General features: G+C 39.6%; 1 protein-coding gene across 6 annotated transcripts in view; it reads left to right on the top strand.

Moving 5' to 3' along the window:
• Window positions 1-18,907, top strand: part of LRRC7 (leucine rich repeat containing 7) — a 358,746-nt gene that overhangs the window by 103,838 nt on the left and 236,001 nt on the right. For all 6 annotated transcript variants that reach the window (XM_043520844.1, XM_027825894.3, XM_043520845.1 and 3 more), the window contains exon 3: window positions 17,647-17,849. In XM_043520844.1, the coding sequence (XP_043376779.1) occupies window positions 17,647-17,849 (203 nt within the window). The remainder of the gene's footprint in view (window positions 1-17,646; window positions 17,850-18,907) is intronic.

The raw sequence follows: 18,907 nt of genomic DNA, 5'->3' as shown, positions 1-18,907 counted from the left end.
CACTGGAGTGTTTCACCTGAGTTGAATTTAGCCCATTCAGCCAAATTGCAAACCTGGGGTAAACATATGTATGTCACTGGTCAAATTCATCAGTGCTACAAATGGTGATGAAGTGTATGTATCTAAATTGGTCAGAAAATGAAATAAGTGGTAGTGTAACTTGATTAATTTGGAATTCAGAGAGGCAACAGAAGGACAGCTTACATGATGGAGTGGAATGTGTTTGGAAGAGGCACATTGCTGGAAAAGCAACCAACAGAAGGATGTAAGTTAAACCACTTCTCCCCTCCCTCAGTGTGAACACACACACTTTATTTTACAACCTGCCTCTCTGTCTTTTTCTCTCCCCACCACCACTGGCTGAACATGTGCCTGTTAAAACATGCATTGTTGGTCTGAAGGTGCTGCTTGAAGTTATGCATGAAGAGGGAGCATCCTACATAGCCAACTTTCCTGTCTGAGGTGTCCCCCTGCACATTTCCTTCTCTCCTTGTTGCATAGCAAAGGAAATCAGTAGACCTGCACCGATCAAACTTAGAACACAGGGCTGGCATTTTAAACAGGACTAATCTAAACTGATGATAATGCCCATGTATTTTTCTTAATGCAGAGTTCAATTTCATAAACAGCTGAAGGGACATTTTTCTGCCTTAATAACATAGACAATTGCCCTACTTTAATAGTGATCCCATAGAGCCCTATAGAGGCAATATAGATGCATCTCAGGCAACCAAAGATGGTGGTTTGGTTTCTAATTCCCTGTTCTCTTTTATAGTGGTTGTTATTTCTTTGAGACCTTCCAGGCATTTTGCAGGCAGTAAAATGGAAAGCTAATGTATCCTGGAAATTTTACAGTTTTCATACTAAACTCATACTGACCAGCATAATAGGAAAGGGTAGCTCCCAGCAGCTTCCACAACAGATTGATGATTGATGATGCATGCAAATAAAGGACATAGCAATCTCTATAAAAGAAAAAAGATGATGCTTTTTTGGCCAGTGATGCTCTTCTCAATTTATCTCAAAATTGCTGGGGAAATTGAGGGTGGCAAGAACTGCTTAAATAGTGAAAGAGGAAAAGTGCAAAATGGTGAAACATACATTCATGGAAAACAGGGCTGTAAAAAGCAAGAAAACAGGCATATGCTATCTGCAGGTTTACTGAGTGAAGCAAAAGTGAATCAAAACAAGTCATTCCTCAGTACTATGTGGCATGACTGTGTAGTAATAAAATTTAAACTCATTGCTATGATCCTTGTGAATTTCTTGGTGTAACTATATGTGGAAGGACTCCAATAATGGATTCATCTTTTGTGTGTGTGACTTTTTGGGTCCTCTTTGTCTCATTAACTTAATTGAAAATGAGTTTATATGTTTAAAAAGCTAAGGTACATATTCAGTAAAGATGGGTATGTTAGTGGGTTTTTTCAAGTTTTGAGGTGTAATCTTCTGTTGTGATTTCCTGAAGACAATAATTTTGGTTTGCAAAGGACATTATGATTCTTCTTAGACAAAGATATATTTTATAGGCCAGTAGTTTATTTTATAGCCCAGTAGTGATATCAACTCTTTTTCCTGCCGTATGACTTGTGATATTTCTTTGGCTTTTCCTTAGGTGATTAGCCTTTGATATTCCTTTTTCTTAGAATTTGAATCTTGCTTAATTTTAAGCAGAAGTGGTTAATATAGCACAATATATGTAGAGAAAAGGAAAATAATCTATTGAGATGCCTCTACAAATCCACACGAGAAATTCACATCTCTCAGGCTATATATATATACTTGGAGTTGGGGTGAGATTCCCAGCTTGAACAGACATACTTGTGCTAATTCTCATTGAGCTAGTGTGATAAAAACAGTAGTGTAGCGGCAATAGCATGGGCAGCAGTGGCAGGAGCTACCATCCCTGCGTACATACCCATGTGTGGCTCCCTTGCGCCACTGCAGCTACACTACTATTTTTAGCGCACTACCTCAGTGAGAGTTAGCATGAGTATGTCTACTCAAGCTGGAAATCACATCCATTACAATTACAGACATAGCCTCAATTCTCCCTCAAGAAAATGTAGTTTTTAGAATGATTTTTCCTGTCATGAGGGGAACTTTTCTCTAGTGTGAAGATAGTTCAAGTTCTGAAGATCAGACGTGAAATTACCCAACGTTTTGGGGACTTTCAAATGGGGGGCAGGGGTGTGTGGAACATCTCTATTTTAAAACTCCAATAGCAGTTCTCTAATTATCTGTGAGTAAAAGGGATTGTTAACATCTTGTGGCTTAATCCTGCTCCGCAATATATAGGAGAGAACCATTGCATGCTCTGTGGAATCCAGAAGAAGCACAACACGGGTGATTTTATAAGACATTATGGTCCATGTGTTCGCAGGTACCAGGTATTTGAGGACAAAAATGACTATTTAGATGCCTAACTGTGCATTTGGATATATGAATACCCAGTTTGCATGCACAGTTGTGAGAATTGTACACATATATTAGGCTTGCACTTGTGCATCATTTTTGTACCGTGACATGGTTGTCTTTGATAATTTGTCTGGCACAAATACCAGAATATTAGATGATAGGATCAAGTACATAGTGTTTAAGATCACTTACATGTTTTTATTTTATTATTATTTATTTTATTTTAGTATATTATTTGTATTACCATAGAACCTAGGAGCCCTAGTCAGGGACCAGAATCACATTTGTACTAGTCGCTGTTCAAACACAGAGTAAAGGACAGGTCCTGCTCCAAAGGGATTACAATCCAAGTACAATAGAACCTCAGAGTTATGAACACCAGAATTATGAACTGATTGGTCAGGCATCCTGCTCATTTGGAACCCAAAGTACGCTATCAGGCAGCAGAGACAAGACAAAAAAATTAATACTGTACAGTACTGTGTTAAACTACTAAAATAAAGGGAGAGTTTAAAAAAAAAAGATTTGACAAGGTAGGAAAACTGTTTCTGTGCTTGTTGCGTTTTAAATTAAGATAGTTAAAAGCAGCATTTTTCTTCTGCATAGTAAAGTTTCAAAGCTGTATTAAGTCAGTATTCAGTTGTAAACTTTTAAAAGAACAACCATAAGGTTTTGTTCAGAGTTACAAACATTTCTGAGTTATGAACAATCTCCATTCCCGAGGTGTTTGTAACTCTGAGGTTCTACTGTATAGGACAAAAGACAACACAGGGATATAGACAGACAGGAGTACAGTACATATTTTCCAATATGAGAAAATATTAGTCAGCATGATATGTAGTAACCTCAGCACACTTGCAGCCTAGCAATTGTCAAGAAAAGTTTTAAGGAGGGATTTAAAGGAGGATAATGGGGTAGCTTGGTAAATGTTTATAGCGGCTTAGTTATCCAGCCACAATACAGCTCAACTGCTCTCCTCCTCAGCCAGTTCCAAGCTTCCAGGTTTCCTCCTTTTTTAAGTCCTATACCCAGCACAGGTTTAGCAGAGCAGGGTTAATTAAATAGTGGGACAACTATGGATCTGCTGGCCCCTAAAGGGGCAAGGCCATCTTGTTACAAGTCAAAACAACATTTTTGTAATGATTGATAAACCTGTTTGGGAAAGGGATGGGCTGAGGACATATATGATGTCTGGATGTGGGGATACTTTGCTTTGATGTGGGAATACAATGTAAGCAAACAAACTTATTTCTAACATGCCTTAATGTTTATTTATTTAGACATCTATGAACTATCTATTCCTGGCAAAGGCAACTTATATATATGATGGATTGCCTAGACAACATGTTAGTTACTCACTATAGCAGGGGTGGGCAAACATTTTGGCCCGAGGGCCATATCTGGATATAGAAATTGTATGGCGAGCCATGAATGCTCATAAAATTGGGGGTTGGGGTACAGGAGGGGGTGAGGGCTCTGGCTGGGGGGTGCAGGCTCTGTGGTGGGTCCAGAAATAAGAAGTTCAGTGTGTGGGAGGGGGCTCTGGGCTGGGGCAGACGGTTGGGGTGGGGATGGTGAGGGCTCTGGCTGGGGGTGCTGGCTCTGGGGTGGGGATGATGGTTTGGAGTGCAGGAGGGTGCTCCAGGCTGGGATCAAGGGGTTCGGAGGGCAGGACAGGCATATGGGCTGGGGCAGGGGGTTGGGGCGTGGGAGGGGTTCAGGGGTGCAGGCTCCAGGCAGTGCTTACCTCAAGCGGCTTCCAGAAGCAGCGGCATCTTCCCCCCCCCACCCGTCTCCTACGCAGAGGCACAGCCAGGCAGCTCTACACGCTGCCCCATCCACAGATGCCGCCCCCGCAGCTCCTATTGGCCCAATAGGAGCTGTGGGGGCAGCACTTGGGGTGGGGGCAGCGTGGTGAGCCCTTTAACTGCCCCTACATGTAGGAGCCGGAGGGGGGTCGTGCCACTGTTTCCGGGAGCTGCGTGGAGCCACTGTTCACAAGGAGCAGGGCAAGCCTCCAACCCCGCTCCCTGACTGGAGTGCCAGAGCGGGGCAAGCCCCCGACCCTGGTCTTCGGTGGGAGCTGGAGGGTCGGATTAAAATGTCTGAAGGCCTGGATACGGCCCCCCGGGCCGTAGTTTGCCCACCCCTGCACTATAGAAATAAGTTTGTTTGCTTACATTGGTCTCCCATGCTGTCCTTGTCACAAAAAATTGTTACTTTTTTCAGTATCTGTCTTTGGTAATTCATCGTTGTTGGTTGTAATTAAAAACTTAATTTTCAAAATGTACTTCAATGTTTTCATTGCTTCCTATGATCGCTGAAACTTTCAGACTAAGATAAGCTATTACCAGCAGGAGAGTGGGGTGGGAGGAGGTATTGTTTCATGGTGTCTGTGTATATAATGTCTTCTGCGATTTCCACAGTATGCATCCGATGAAGTGAGCTGTAGCTCACGAAAGCTCATCCTCAAATAAATTGGTTAGTCTCTAAGGTGCCACAAGTCCTCCTTTTCTTTTTTCAGACTAAAATACACTCAGTGAAATGGGTATAATTTTCCTTTAGTAAGGATAATGTAGAAAAACTGGTGTAAATCACTAAAATATTTGGATATTCTCTAAAGCATCTTTCATGTGATAGGAAGAAATCTGCACTCTGAAAATTACAGTATATTTAAATATCAGTTTATTCAATTATGAATACCTTGGCAGGTAAATTTGTTTTCTGTGTTTTGTTATGGATACAGATTCTGTTAATTTGTATAGAACAGTAAACAATGTGTTAGTGTGGGGTCAAGGAATACAGCATATTTTATTCTTAATCCATACAGAATCTCTTGAAACTGAAGGACAACTTCAGGTACAAATCAAACTGCATACAAGTTTTAATTTTCGCCCCGTTTCAGGAAAGCAATTGAGCACATGCTTAACTTACAGTTAAAAATGTATGTAGGCACCCTTTCTGAAAAAGGTTAATTTTTTTCCTTGTATTGCAAGCTTTTTGGGGCAGGGATTCTCTCTTACTATATGTTTGTACGGCATCTTGCACAATGGGCCCCTGAACTGATTGGAATTTCTAGGTGTTGGTAGGATGCAAATCAAAAGTAATTTTAAACATGGATTATGTTGAATTGTTGATACATAACTAATTATTCAAACTCTTCAACTTTCCCTATAAAAAGAAACTGGCCAAAACTAAAATCTTTTATCTGAGCACACAACAATTTTAGGTGTTTGGGTAGAATGAGATGCAAATTTGAACCACTTCTCTTTTGCATTTTCAAAATTGTCACAACTTCTGTCCATCGCTGTCTGAAATGAAGGTGAACCAAAATCCAAAACCAATTTTTCCAGAAATTGCCACACTGAAATTCAGGAGTTAGGGACCTGCTCAAACTTCTACTAAAATCATTGGGAGTCTTTACAGTGACTTCAGTGGGAAGTGGATTGATTCCTAGGTTAGAATGCAAGCCCATAAGCTAATTTTCTGACTTTGCAAATTTAATATCATCTCTGTTGTAAATGCCAGAAGTTTCATGATGTTCAAGTTGTACATGAAGTCCCAGATCTTATTGCAACTATAGATAAAATTACCTTTCTAATGATGTGACAACCTCCAACCATTTTATGGGGGGTCTTTGGGGATCAGGCAGAGAAGTTGCAATCTAATTATTCATGCTCTAATATCTGTTATGTTGTAGGATTTTCAGAATCTAAAGATGAACTTTAATACAGTTGTGACATTGCACTCTATATGATTTTATAAAAATATGCTAATGAGTGTGAATACAATGTAACTGGAATATGCTTAATGCAAAAGGTCTCTTGTAAGGTATCATTACAAAGTTTATAATCTACTGAGTGTGGTCATCCTATTTGTATAAATGTATCACTCTTGTATCTGAAACTAGAAATATGAAATATAACTCTGAGGTCCTATTGCAGTTATGCAAAGTGTGGCCCATTAATGGTGGTTTGGAATCTTAATGGTTCCCATTAACCAGGACAATTGACTGTAGATGGCTCTGTTTTACTTGTCAGTCTTCCTGTATACCTGTGGGCTGGCAAGTGGGTAATGAAGTCTTACAGTGACATGTGATCATGTCATCTGAACTGGAATCCATCTTTAACTTGGTGCTTTTCCATTGAGAAGGAGGGGTGGGAACCCAGAGGGACAAAGGATTCCCGCCTTATGCAAAAGATATATAAGTGGGTGGAACAGAGCAAATATGAGGGCCATCATGAGAAGTCCCCTAGCTACCACCTGAGCTGAAACAAGGGCTGTACCAGGGGAAAGGATTGTGCCCAGACTAGGAAGGCATCCAGTCTGTGAAAGAAACTTATTGAAACATCTCTGAGGGTGAGATTTTATCTGTATTCAGTTTTATTACTGTACTAGGCTTAGACTTGCATGTTTTATTTTATTTTGCTTGGTAATTCACTTTGTTCTGTCTGTTACTACTTGGAACCACTTAAATCTTACTTCTTCTTTGAGTGCTTGTTCACGCCCATTACACATTAGGTGTGCATGCACCGCGTGCACGAGCGTTGGAAACTTTTTCCCTTAGCGGCTCCCGTTGGGCCAGCGGGCCCCCCGAGTGGCACCACTGTGCCGTGCATATATACCCCTGCCAGCCCGACCCCCTCCACTTCCTTCTTACCATCCATGGCAGCACTGGAACAACCTCTCTCGAAGAAGAAGAGCAGTCCCTTAGCCTTTAGAGTAGCAGTATTTCACAAGGACAAGCTACAGCTCCGGCCGCACCCCAAGTTCCTCCCTAAGGTGGTCTCCCAATTCTATCTGGGCCAGGACATTTGTCTGCCGGTGTTCTTCCTGAAACCCCATATGGACCCGAGTCACCGCAGCTTGCATACCCTGGATGTGCGTTGAGAGCTGGCGTTCTATTTGGAGCGCACCAAGCCCTTTTGCAAATCCACGCAGCTGTTTGTGGCTGTAGCCAAGAGGCTGAAAGGCCTCCCAGTGTCGGTGCAGCGGATTTCGTCTTGGATTACAAGCTGCATTCGGGCGTGCTATGAGCTCGCAGGTGTTCTGGCCCCAGCGGTCACGACCCACTCGACCAAGGCGCAGGCGACTTCCATGGCATTCCTGTCACAGGTCCTGATCCAGGAGATCTGTAGAGCAGCCACCTGGTCCTCGGTGCACACCTTCACCACCCACTATGCAGTCAACCAGCAGGCCAGAGAGGACGCGGCAGTTGGCAGAGCGGTCCTCCAAGCAGTTGTTCTGTGACTCCTACCCTCTTCCAGAGGTAAGCTTGTAATTCACCTAATGTGGAATGGACGTGAACAAGCACTCGAAGAAGAAAAATGGTTACTTACTTTCTCATAACTGTTGTTCTTCGAGATGCGTTGTTCATGTCCATTCCACCACCCACCCTCCTACCCCTCTGTTGGAGTCACCGGCAAGAAGGAACTGGAGGGGGTCGGGCTGGCAGGGATATATATGCACGGTGCAGTGGCGCCACTCAGGGGGCCCATTGGCCCAACGGGAGCTGCTAAGGGAAAAAGTTTCCGATGCTCGTGCATGCGGCGTGCATACACCTAATGTGGAATGGACGTGAACAACACATCTTGAAGAACAACAGTTACGAGAAAGTAAGTAACCATTTTTTCTGTATTTAATAAAATCACTTTTTACTTATTAATTAACCCAGGGTATGTATTAATACCTGGGGGGGTGGGGAAACAGCTGTGCATATCTCTCTATCAGTGTTATAGAGGGCGAACAATTTATGAGTTTACACTGTATAAGTTTTATACAGGATAAAACAGATTTATTTGGGTTTGGACCCCATTGGGAGTTTGGCATCTGAGCGTTAAAGACAGGAACACTTCTTAAGCTGCTTTCAGTTTAAGCCTACAGCTGTTAAGGGACGTGGTTCAGACCTGGGTCTGGGTTTGTAGTAGGCTAGCGGGTCTGGCTCAAACCAGGCAGGGCACTGAAGTCCCAAGCTGCCAGGGCAGGAAAGCAGGAGCAGAAGTAGTCTTGGCACATCAGTTGGCAGTTCCCAAGGTGGTTTCTGTGATCCAACCTGTCACAACAGTAATGATCTAATAATTTTAAATAAGACTAGTTTTCAGAATATTTATGACTGGAATGGTTTCCTTGTGTATATTCCATCCTTCTTATAGTTTCTTATCTTTGCCTCTCTCCCTGCACACAACTACAACATCTTTTTTTCTATAAAGAAATGAAGCTATGGTATCTCCATACCCAAAGAGCGACCATTTAGTTCAGTCTACAGTTATATTTACTTTAGATTAAGGGAAATGATAAGAAATTAACAAAAACCTCCATAGGAGAGCATAGTGTTTGTATCTTCTCTGTAACAGTGTATAGTAACCAAGGACAAAGGACTTAAATATCTGTTCTAATGATGATAGTGCCTTCCACTAAAGCTGGCAGGTTCATGGGGATGTGAAAGGGATTGCTGGTTGGCTAAGGTGCAGGGGGCTCCAGAGTAGTCAATGATAATATGCATCAATCAGGCTTTAAACCTCTCTTAACCATCTTACATTCTGTCTCAGTGGGTAATATTTTAGCCATATACATGTGCATGCGTAGGGGTATGTAAGGAGCCTTATCTCCATGCACTGTTAAACAATTTCTATTCATATGCTCTCTATGTAATTTTGTAATGCATTTTCTTTACTGGGCTTTATTTAGCCCTGGCTTCAACCAGAATATCTCTCCAGGGCAACTAGAAGTGGTCTAAGCTGACAAGTTCAATAGTGGGCAGTGCTGGGTGGAACTTGGGATGTGGACAGGGCATTCTGGGGATGTGCTGCTTCAGTGCATACTGCATTTGTCCTCCCTGATGGAACCCCTGGGGAAAGCAGCTGTGAATTCTTTTATGCCAGTAGGTGTGTTGAGAGCCAGCATTTCTGGGATTTTGTCATCAGTGGGAATAAATGCATAGCAAGTTTTGAAGTCTAACTGAAAGGTGTTTGAGTTACATGAACACCAGAAAAGTTTCTAAAAAATGTGTTTATTGGTGAAAACTCCCTCCCTCTCTCCTTTTGATATTTCTAAATTACCAAATAGATTTTTTTCCAGATTAATTTATCTTTTAAAAAAGAGATTTGCTTATTGTCAGGTAAAGTATAAACAGGAGAAATTTCAGCACAAACTCTAATTTGTGTTGGAAGGTTATAAGAACTTGAAAAATAAATAGAGGCTTATGATGAAGGAGCTTCCTTATCCATAACTCTAGCATCACAAGCATGATACTGTGACTGTGGATAAAAAAAATCTTGCCTAAGTTTAAAAAAACACCATTTCAGGGACAAAGAATGGATTATATTCACAAAGTAAAACAATGTGGGTAAGCAAAGAAATACACTACTGAGAACTCATACACTTTTTCCTGCTGACTTAACCAAAAACATGGAACTGAAATGATTCCCATGGTGAGATGCAGTTGACAGTAAGGTCAACAGTACATGTAAACAGTAAAAGCCAACAGAAGCAGCTAGAGTGCAAAATACAGTCTTGGCTGCCAAACAGGTAGCTATAATATCCTTCCACACACTTATTATTATTAAGTAAATAATATTATTGTATTAATAATAATGAATAATTGTAACTGGTTAGTATTTCATGTCTAAAGAACTCTGGGCTCCTTAATTATAGCAGTAGGTTAGCATATCTCATAACTACCAGGCTGAGAATGGCCAACTTGTAAATGAAGTTATAAATTAAATGAGCACAAAACTACTCAATTAAAATAAAAAGGATAAACAAAGCAAGAAAGTCATGGTCATTAGGTGCCAGGAATGTACTCCTAGGGAAGAGGGCTTTTGGCTTGGGGGAATTTAGAGGATTTTTGTTTTTGTTTTTAACTACAGCCATGTGCTCAGCTTCATATGCGCACAGTCCATATCCTAAAGAGTGGAAATATAATTAAATACATAAAATACAAGGAAAAATCCTGGTCCATTGAAGTAAATGGCAGAACTCCCATTGACTTGAATAAGGGAAGGATTTTACCCATAGTTCAGAGATATGTGCATAATACTATGAGTAATGGTGCAAGCTTAAATCAACTACAATACCTCTGGACAGATGTGTTTTAAGGAGTTTGAAGGAAGAAATTGATAGATAGAAGAACAAAGTATGTTGTGGAAGCATAGCATTGGGAAAGGATTCACAGGGAGACGTTAGAAGGGAGGAGTAACTGGAGAGTAGAAGGAAACCTTGGAGGTTCAGGTTCAAGCCCTCAAGTGAATTTATATCATCTCAGCTGTCCCAGTGTGTAAGTGAGAGTAGTGCTTGGATTGAAGAGCAGTTGGGGGTGATGTTGGTGCAATAAGGGGCAGAAAGTTCAAGGACTTAGCCAACAGCAAAGGAAACATCTTTTGAGGATATCTGCTCCAGATCATCAGGATGGTAGGGGTCTTTCTGGATTCCTTGCTGCTATTAGTTGCACAGATAGCAAGAGATGTTAGAAAGATTGTCTTCTACCTATATCTGTCTAGGAGGTCTTTAGTTCTCGTGACATATAGTGACCTGGCCACAGTGATCCATACATTTGTGACCTCCAGGCTCAATTATTGCCACACACTATATGTAGTAATTAATAGTTCCTAGAATATGAATAATGATGATGGTGCTAATAAGATAGAAATGAAAAAGGGAAAGAAAACTACTCCTTCTCCCCCACACACAAATTGCCAATTCATATCAGAGTGGGAAGAGAACTAAAGGAAAGAAACATGATACGGTAGGGTTTGTGATACTGATTGCAAGATGCTTTGATACTTTAGTGATGAGATGGTCTGGGTGATCATTGTGCCTTCATAATATTTTCTGTAGCTGAGTTTCACCAGCTCAAAAAATCCATAGGAAATTATTTAAGGAAAAACGGGTAGTCTGTGAGTCAAATCCTGACCATTATTGAAAGCAATGGGACTGTTGCCATTATTTTTATGGAGGCCACATTATTTTTATGTGTTAATCTCTACTGGATCTATGCATGTTCTAACAGGGAGGGATTAAATGCTTAACGTAGGGAGGATTCAGAGAGTCAGGCTGGCAATTTTATGCCTTTGCTTAAAAGACCATTGTACTCTTCAATGTGGTCTTTTCAGAATTTTCAGTGCTGTATGTTTTCTGATGGTGTCCAATGTGCTGTGATATACATGTAATCAACCATGTAATTGGCCACTGTTCCATTTATCTGAGCACACAATGCCCCTCAGATTTTATGAGATTACACATTACTTTAGCATGCATATGGACAAGAATGTGTGAAAAGGAACTCAGTGAAGTGGACTGTCTGCTGCCATGAATATGATTAAATGTTTTCTGGATACTATAGTAAATGGCAACATTATTTCTCCTTTCAGATCTGCAATATTTTTATTCTAAGACTATGTAGTCATTCTCACTATCACTCAATGACTTTGAGACACTATCAGGTTCCTCTAACCTTCCTCACAATTTCATGAAGGGCTTTTCTGGATGGAATTACAAGGGTACAGTTATTCTAATGCTCAGTGTCCCTGCAAGAAACACAAGCTAGTTCTTTAGTTCTTGTTAGTTGATTGTTTTCTTTTCTATTTGAGATGGAAATTGAGTTTTGCCCCAGGCTAATAAACTATGGAAGTGCATTAGGGAGATAAGACTTCTCTGAGTTAAATAATGCACACACAAATAAACATTTTAAAGAAAGTGCAAGGTTACACTGATAGTTTGTGGTTTTGTGGTAAAATCCTTAACAAATCGATTTTAAACAATGGATGTATTGGAGTGAAAAGCCAACAAAAGCCACACAATCTAAATATAACCACAGAAAGCTAAACTATGTTCATTTATAATATTGTTTTAACTTTCTTTTTTTTCCTTCTTGTGGCATCCCGTGCTACTTACTACTTTTGAAGGAGATTGGCAGTGGATTATAATTTACTTCTAAAAGCAAATTGCATTAAATGCTTTATAATTAAATTTTCTTGCATTTTCAAAAGTTTTTCAAGTGCTTTCTTAGTCCCCAAGCTGGGGCATTTGAAATAATGCTGGCCGTGATCAGTATCACTGATGACATGACAACATAAGGGGATCCAGTGCAAGCTGTTATAAGGCTCAAGGTGAAAGTATAGTAATTGTCTGGTTTCACCCCCAGAATTGTTAGGAGATTTGCTGTATGGTTTGAGGTCCATCATATGTTGTGATAGGCATGTGTAGGACCCATGGATCTTGATAGATGTGTTGCAGGGGAGGTATTGGTCATAGTAGCAGTGGAGAGATGGCCGCAGGTTACATTCACTACACTCTCAAATGAACTCTTCCAGAAAAATGATAAAAGACAAACCCTATCATTTGTGAACAAATACTTTGCACAAAACATTCTCTCCATATCTGACCTCCCAGTTCTCATTCTCAAAACAAACCTGCACAACACCTTCAGAAGACAAAACTGGGAGCTTAAATTCATAACTGCTAGACACCAAAAATTATTGACTCAATAAAGGCAATGGTTTTATTTCTCATTACAACAGTCTGTAACCCACTAACTCTCTTTGGGCCTACAGCTGCAGAGGGGTTAACTGCCCACTTCATTTTGAATTGTTTCTTGCAACAATCTGTTCCACCTTGTATTTAGCTGTGACACTCTTCCTTTCCAAGACCTGAAGAAGAGCTCTGTGGAGCTTGAATGTTTTTCTCTCTCACCAACAAAAGTTGGTCCAATAAAAGATATTACCTCACCCACCTTGTCTCTGTCTCAGATATAGTAATTTTAGAATTTCAGACAGAAGTGTGATTTTTTTTTAAAGTTAAACACATCTCTTTGAATTGTGTTTTCAAACTCATTTTGTCTTCCGCAGTCAGAACAAAGGAAAATGGCTGCCTTTTAGTCATACAGGATAACATCAAGAAAGACTTCTGCAAAGAAAATCAAAATGAGGTCTGCTTATGCTTTGGAAATTAAGTGGTGAGCAGGTAGAAAAAATTACTGATCCTATGCTTTGGAGGTACCTAAAGTTTGAACAAACCAGTTTGTTCTATCTCTAAATTAAAGTTTAATGAGCTATATGTGAAACCATATTTTCCTACGTTATCTATCTTTTAAATTGAGGAGAAAGCATTCCTGTTTTATGATTAGTGAGAGACAGGGATTAGTAATTTTCCTTCACAAAAAATCCTCTAATTGAGCACAGATTAGATTGTTCTAATTAATTTCCTTACAACAAATGTTTTTGCAAGATTAAACGCTTTCTAAGAAAAGAAGCTTTGCAGATTATTATAAAGAGATCCAGCACCAAGCTATTAAATTGCATTGTTTATATTTGTTCTGCTGCTGCAGTTTTTCTCTCTCTAATATAATTCAGAAAGAAATCAGAGAAAAGCATTTACAATACAGATTATCACAATTTTCTAGGCTTTTGTTAAAGGATAAATTTTATACTATTTTCCATTACTTTGAGCTGCCTTGTTGAATAATACATTTTGTTGGGATTTAAATAGAAACAACTATATTAAAATAATAGTAAAGTTCCTCAAGCAAAACCACAAAAGAAAGGAAGTTTTGGGTTTCAGCCTAGTGTCTACATTGGCATTGTATCATGCATGAGCTTCTGTTGGATTGCTCTACAACTCTTGGAAATATATTTTAATCTCTGAATGATAATTTAACAAAGCGCCAGCCAGTGATGAAACACAAAGTTGCTGAGTGCATATTTAAGTTTGAATTATTTTTCTTTGTGTGTATGTGTGGTTTTAATTGTGAACAGTAATATTACTTCAGTGCAGTATTTTGTGCTAATTGGGCTGAAATATTGTTAGAGACTTCACCACATGGAGCTCACTAACATTGCTCCAACGCAAGTCTGAGCAGATCTTTCCCTGCAGTTGCTCCTCCTGGCTGTTGATGACTGCCATGGTGCTGGCACTAGAACAAAAAGCAGGGAGATTGTGGGTGCCCAGGCAATGTGGAGAAGAAAAGGGAAGCAGCCTGACTTTAATGCAGAGGAGTGAGGAGCAGGGAGAGGAAAGGGGGCACAAGCATTGGCACAGGTGTGATAGGATGGACAGAGGCAGGCTGAGGGAATGCAATCTTGGGTGGGGGCTTGGAGAAGGAAAAGCAGAGACAGACTGGGGAGTACAGGAGAGAGTGTTGGGTGACTGTTTGAGGCAGCAGGACCTGTTTAGTTAGAAAAACACATCTCTTCATTCAACTTTAATTTGTATCATTTGATATCATTCCAAAATGCTTCATCTGAATGGTGAAGACATCTTTTCCATCCTGAGAATGAGGGGCCATGTTTCAGAGGGTAACAGTCTGCTACTGCTTGTTATTCTGGTATCTTAAGAGGTAGTGGATATACGCCCCAGAGGGCTGAAAAAAGATTCTACAGGCAACCTTAATTCTGGCTGAGGGAAGCTGGAATGTGGCGGTCCACAAGGTTCTGTGGCAGTTGTGGGATGATGCTTGGGGAGAGGAAGGGCCCTTGCAAGTGGGAAGGAAAGTCCGGGCAGTCTCAGGCTGGGCATCACAAGTCAATGGCCACTTTAAAAAATGTGGCTGTTATTGTGTCCTCCCCGTTTTTCTCCCCTCTGCAAATGATGCCAGCATTGAAATCTGTTTCTCTACTTCTCCCACAATGGTCTCCCCACCTCTTTCCTCACTCCCCACTTCTGGCTGAAGTTCCATGAAGTTGTGGTTGAAAATTGGGTGAAGGTGATTGAAACTGAGCACCTGAAAAGTGAGGTGCATAAAATTAGTGGCCACTTTTGAAAACATGGTTATTAAGTAGGGAGGGGCAGAGCGTATGTGAGGCCTTGAATGTAAGAAAAATAAGTGTGATCTTGATGCAGTGGAGGAGTGGGAGTGAAGGGATTCTGAGGGAAGGGAGTGACGTGGTCACAAAATCCCATGAAGATCTACAAATGAGTGTGACTTGAGGGTGCAGGGAAAGATATTATATTCTAAGCACCATGTCCCACCTTCTCCTTTCAGTAGTGCCAGTCATATATATATGCCTCTGGGGGGCGGGGGGAGACGGGGAAGATGTTAGATTATGTAGTCCATGACTGTGTCAGTGAAGAATTGTCCCCATATTGCTAGTGTTTTGTCCAGTCTACTTTAAATTTTTCATATGCTTTTGTAAACTATAATGTTAAAATACTTGCATTTTAACAGTTGATATTAACTAAAAATGCAATTTCATTATTATACATAAAAGCTCAACATCTGGTCTAGTTGAAATATAAAATTACTTTACTTTTTGTTCTCACTTTTAGTTTTGACCCTTCGGCCAAAACCAGTCAACAGAAAATTTGTTATTGGCATTGCCAAATGAAAAACCAGGTGCCCTTTGCTTCCGTTGATGTTTATTTCTGCATCTTTCTCTTGTTCTTCACATCTTGAGAAACAGATATTGGTTCTGACAGCTTTCATATGTTAATTCATTGGGATTGCTAGAGGCAGACACACTTCCTTGTCTGAATCTTGTTAGAGTTTAACATTTGAGTGTGTATTTACCCCAGAAGAATGTATGTATTCTGTGGCGTATTGAGAAGCCAAAGAAGCACAATGGAAACAGGATCTGGCACACTAAACCCATGTTATCCATCCATAACAGCAGTTGCCTGTTATGTTTCAATTAAGTCATTGTTTAGGTAGTGTGAATGATCTGTTTTTACTCAGCTATAGAGGCAACTCCCTTTGATGTGTGTTGGAGTTGTCTGGGGCATATATTCCAAATAATTCTTTCACTGAAGTCTGTATTGCTACTCTAAATTGACAGGAGTGCAAATGAGAGCACACTGTGACCCCACGTATCACAAACAATGGTTCCTTTTTACTAAGAAATGATGAATCATAGAATATCAGGGTTGGAAGAGACCTCAGGAGGTCATCTAGTCCCAACCCCCTGCTCAAAGCAGGACCAATCCCCAATTTTTGCCCCAGACCCCTAAATGGCCTCCTCAAGGATTGAACTCACAACCCTGGGTTTAGCAGGCCAATGCTCAAACCATAAACAAATGTCTCTTATTTTTATTGATATTTTGCATGGATATACAGCTGTACTCTAAGTGGAGCAGTCTGGCTGGTGACCACTGCGGGGTACTTGATCTACTTTGCTGCACTTTCCCATAAAGTAACACACACACAAACTTTCCAAATGGTTTAGAACAGTGCTACTCAAAGTGGTGGTCCGCGGACCGGTGCCGGTCCGCAAGCCATCAGCTGCCAGTCTGCGCGCACATTGGAAAAAAAAATTGCTGGTCCCCCACATCAGATAGCTTGAGAAACACTGGTTTAGAAGGTAGGTGATGGAAACAATACTGGGAATGCTGCGTCAAGTCCCATAACAGCCTGATTTATCTGTGGTCATGTTCAAATAATTCTTGTAAAAGCAAATGTCTGCAATATCAGCCTCAAATTTAGATACTGTAGCAGTGTATCTGGCTACTGAATATAGTGTGCATGAAACAGGAGGTTGGTTTAAATATTTTTGATCAGTTGAAAAACAATAGGGCATGATTGTGTAAACCCTTACTCACATGAGTAGTTCCATTTACTTGAGTGGACAGATTATTTATGTAAGTAAGGGTTTCAGGAGCTGGCCCTAGAGGTGTAATTTGATAAAATTTCACAAATGTATATATTGCATTCCCTTCCACAAAAAATAATGGTATGAAACTCAAAGTAATCTTTTGCATTAACAAAGAATGTTGAAAGGCAGGAATGACAGCTAAGGTATCCAATGTAAAGATTGTTTGCATACTAGCAGTTTTGTAACCAATTGTTTTGTATGGCTTTTTATCATCTTGATGAAAGTGCAAAAAACAAACAGACCCAACCAGCGACTGTAGAAAGAAAAAAATCATATGCTCTCTTGAAATCCAGAAAAAATTACATGGGTTAACTATATATTTTAGTCATAGACAGTCAGAATTAAAACTAGTACCACCGCTAGTTTTAATTAAGTTGATGATAATGGACCAAAGCATAAAGTACAAAGCCTGCCATTGACTCTTTGCCAGGTGAAGGGGTTTATGGACACAGGATTAATGCAGACATATATAAATCCCCCTTCCTCTAATCCTATAAGGATGGAAAAATAGACTCCAAGACATATATAATTCAGATTGCATATGCAAGTGAGAAGATTTTATTATTAAACTACTGTCTTAGTAATAACCCTAATATTATCAAATATGGTGATGATTTTAGAAAACAGTAATTATTTTCTTTTCCTTTAGTGCAGTGTTTGGAGATGACAACCAAAAGGAAAATTATTGGCCGTCTGGTGCCATGCCGATGTTTCCGGGGTGAAGAAGAAATCATCTCTGTGCTAGATTACTCCCATTGCAGCCTACAGCAGGTGCCAAAGGAGGTTTTTAACTTAGAACGGACATTAGAGGAGCTTTACCTAGATGCCAATCAAATTGAAGATCTACCTAAGGTAAATACTGTTCTTTCTGTAATAGAGAAATACAAGTTGTGTTACTAAATGAGCATTTTAAATGAACTTTGATTTTGAAGAGGGTCTGTATAAAAATAACACCTTCTGATAGAACAGGTTTTACTTTTACAATATATTTTTACTGGTTTTTTTTTGTTTTGTTTGTTTATGTATTTTTCTTCCATTAGCTCTGCAGAGCCAATATACTAAGAGAGATTGAGCAGGATTCTATTCCTTCTAGTACACAGTACAGAAAATGTAGATTGGGAGCATCTTTTTCCGTTTAGTGATACTAAGGGGACATTCAATGAAATAAAAAAGTGGGAAATTCAAAACTGATAAAAGGAACAGGATGGATTTGATTAAAATCAAATTGATTTAAATCACGATTTAAATCACTAGTCAGGAAGACTCGATTTAATCATGGATTTCTACATGAAAGTACATTCTTGTTGGTTGTAATAACCTTAATACATATTCTTTACAACTCAGAGATAGATGAAGGTTTCATTTTCAATCACCTTCACAATATACATTTTTAAAGTGATTTATTTTGAAAACTTTTCAGATTAGTTTTACAGCTATATCAGAAAGTGAATAATTGTTTGGTTATTTCATTTACCAAATGAAGCAAATAGTTCACCTCCCAGTGACTTCATAAATATCTCCAATTCAACAGGTTAATCATTAATATTTGGAGGATTTTCTTGCCATGCTGTATTAGGAGGAGAACATCACCAGACAGATATTTAAATTGTTTTATTTAACTAAAAGAACAATGTTATGTATTCTGGACTTTTTTTCTTCAACAACAAACATATCCTATTTTAACAAAACAAGCATATGAATTTTTGAATTTAGTTAAACATTCAAGTTTTTTAAAATCAGGTTTGTGTTTGTTAAAATCGTTTTTAACTAAAATAGTTAAATATATTATTTAAAAAAACAAAAATTAAATTGACTATGTCAGCCAGGTCAATATGAGAAACTTAAAATATTGGCTTCTGCAGCTAACTCAGTTGTCTTCACCTTCATTTTCCTGCTTGTTCATAATCTGG

Source organism: Chelonia mydas, chromosome 8 (genome assembly GCF_015237465.2).
Source record: "Chelonia mydas isolate rCheMyd1 chromosome 8, rCheMyd1.pri.v2, whole genome shotgun sequence".
NCBI classification, from domain to species: domain Eukaryota; kingdom Metazoa; phylum Chordata; order Testudines; family Cheloniidae; genus Chelonia; species Chelonia mydas.
This window is presented reverse-complemented; position numbering and strand designations above follow the sequence as displayed.